We start from the raw sequence: 1,787 nt of genomic DNA, 5'->3' as shown, positions 1-1,787 counted from the left end.
CGCAGCGCTGCGGGCGGCTCCAGCTGCCCCCGGGAGCACTGGGGCCGGGCCGGAGACCTGGCACCGGAGCAGCGGGAGGCCTGGGCGCAGGCGGGGCAGGGACGCGGGGCGCCCGCAGTCACACCACACGTGCGCTTCGGTGCTTTATTGTCCGCCAGCTCCGCCACGTCCAGCGTGGGCCGCCGCTTCCCCGGCGCTGCAGGGGCCGCACCGCGTTCCCGAGCCCCGCGCTCGGGCTGCGCCCTCTCCTGCTCCTCCGGCCCCTAGGGCCTCCCGGCCCCCACGCCACGGCACGACCTCCGGCGCTGGCCTGCCGCGGCGAACCTGCCCCGCTGCGGGGCCCAGCCTCAGCCGGGGCGGCAGGCAGGCTGCACGGCCGACCCCGCGTGCCATGCGGGCGGCTCAGCTGAAGGTGCACCAGGGCGTCTGGCTGGGGTCGCAGTCCAGCAGGATGTTGAGGACGGTGCAGGGGGCTCCGCCCACGCTCAGCGCCGTCCGCGACTCGATCCGGTAGCGCACGTTGTTGAGGCCGCCGTCCCGATCCACCTTGAACTGCTCCTGCAGGGAAGGAGGAAGGGGCGCGGGCTGCAGGCCTGGCAGGGACTACTCGGGCCCTGCCACCCCCCGCAGCGCTGCTCCCACCTGCTTCTGTGCCGCGATGCGCTTCTGGTCCCTCTTCCTCCAGGCCGGGTCGTGCAGGTGCTGGAAGGTCTTGTACCCAGTCGTGATTCCGGAGGGGCGGAAGAGCTGGCGGAAAGCAGAGCTGGCCTGAGCCACCGGAGCTCCTGCCCTGGGCACGGGGTCCCCCAGCCTGGGACGGGGGGGACTGGGAGCAGACCCCTACCTGGAGGCCGGCCCCCTTGATGCGGCGGTAGAACTCGTCGTCTTCTCGGCCCCAGCCCCAGAAGCGGTTGGACATCCCGTTGCACTGAAACGAGGACGCGGCGCTGAGGCCGGGGCTGCCCGACCCGCTCCTCCTCCCCCGGCGCTGAGCCGCCCTCCCCCCGCGCGTCGGGATGGGGAGCGCTGGCCTGCCCGCGCCCCTCACCATCTCGTAGTGCTGCTTGGTGAGCAGCAGGATGCCGCCCACGTAGGTCTTGTAGTGGTAGAGCGGGTGCAGCTCCGGGGAGGCCACGTGGAAGGGCCCCGCCTCGGGGAAGCCATAGTCCAGCTGCTCGTTGAGGGGCAGCAGGTCCACGTCGTGCATGGCGATGTAATCCGTGTCGTTGCCGCTCTCCAGGAAGCCCACGTTGATCAGAGAGGCCCGGTTAAACCTGCCCAGAGGCCAGGAGAGTCTTGTCCAGGCACCAGGTGCATCCTCCCCCAGGCACCCGGCCGTGCCCCCCCATGCTGCCGCCAGTTCTCAGATCGCAGCAGCCTGGCCCCTGCGCACGTCGCGGGCGGCGCTCGGGGCCCGCAGACGAGGCCGAGGGCAGCGCCCGGTGCGGGGGTAGAGCGGGCCTCGGGGCTGAGGCGCAGCTCCCAGACCTCCTGGCCCAGGAGCCGTGCCCGCGTGCTGGGGGCTTGGGCGCGCGGTCGCAGGAGCCAGCAGCGGCGCCCGGGGCGCCTCCAGCCCAGTCCAGGAGCGCCAGGCGGGGACGCCCGGCGCCGGCTCCCTCCCCACTCCCTGCCCGGGGCGGCACCTGAAGCGGTCGGCCTGGTTGAGCACGAGGATGCGGTGGCGCACGCGCTGCGCGCTCAGGAACCGGTGCATGTGCGGCACGAAGGCCAGCAGCTCCTCGAAGCGCTCGCGGAAGGGCACGAGCAGCGCCAGGCGGTGCGGACCC

General features: G+C 73.4%; 1 protein-coding gene across 1 annotated transcript; it reads right to left on the bottom strand.

The window, feature by feature from the left end:
• Nucleotides 1-130: 130 nt before the first annotated feature.
• B4GALT7 (beta-1,4-galactosyltransferase 7) lies at nucleotides 131-1,783 on the bottom strand (the record flags this gene model as incomplete). The annotated part of the gene is made up of 5 exons (XM_019534763.1): nucleotides 131-558; nucleotides 643-747; nucleotides 845-928; nucleotides 1,049-1,274; nucleotides 1,644-1,783. Coding segments are annotated over 5 exons (711 nt in total), but the record flags the coding sequence as incomplete, so codon positions are not given.
• Nucleotides 1,784-1,787: the final 4 nt, after the last annotated feature.

Source organism: Crocodylus porosus, unplaced genomic scaffold (assembly GCF_001723895.1).
Source record: "Crocodylus porosus isolate Cpor-Errol unplaced genomic scaffold, CroPor_comp1, whole genome shotgun sequence".
Lineage (NCBI taxonomy): Eukaryota > Metazoa > Chordata > Crocodylia > Crocodylidae > Crocodylus > Crocodylus porosus.
This window is presented reverse-complemented; position numbering and strand designations above follow the sequence as displayed.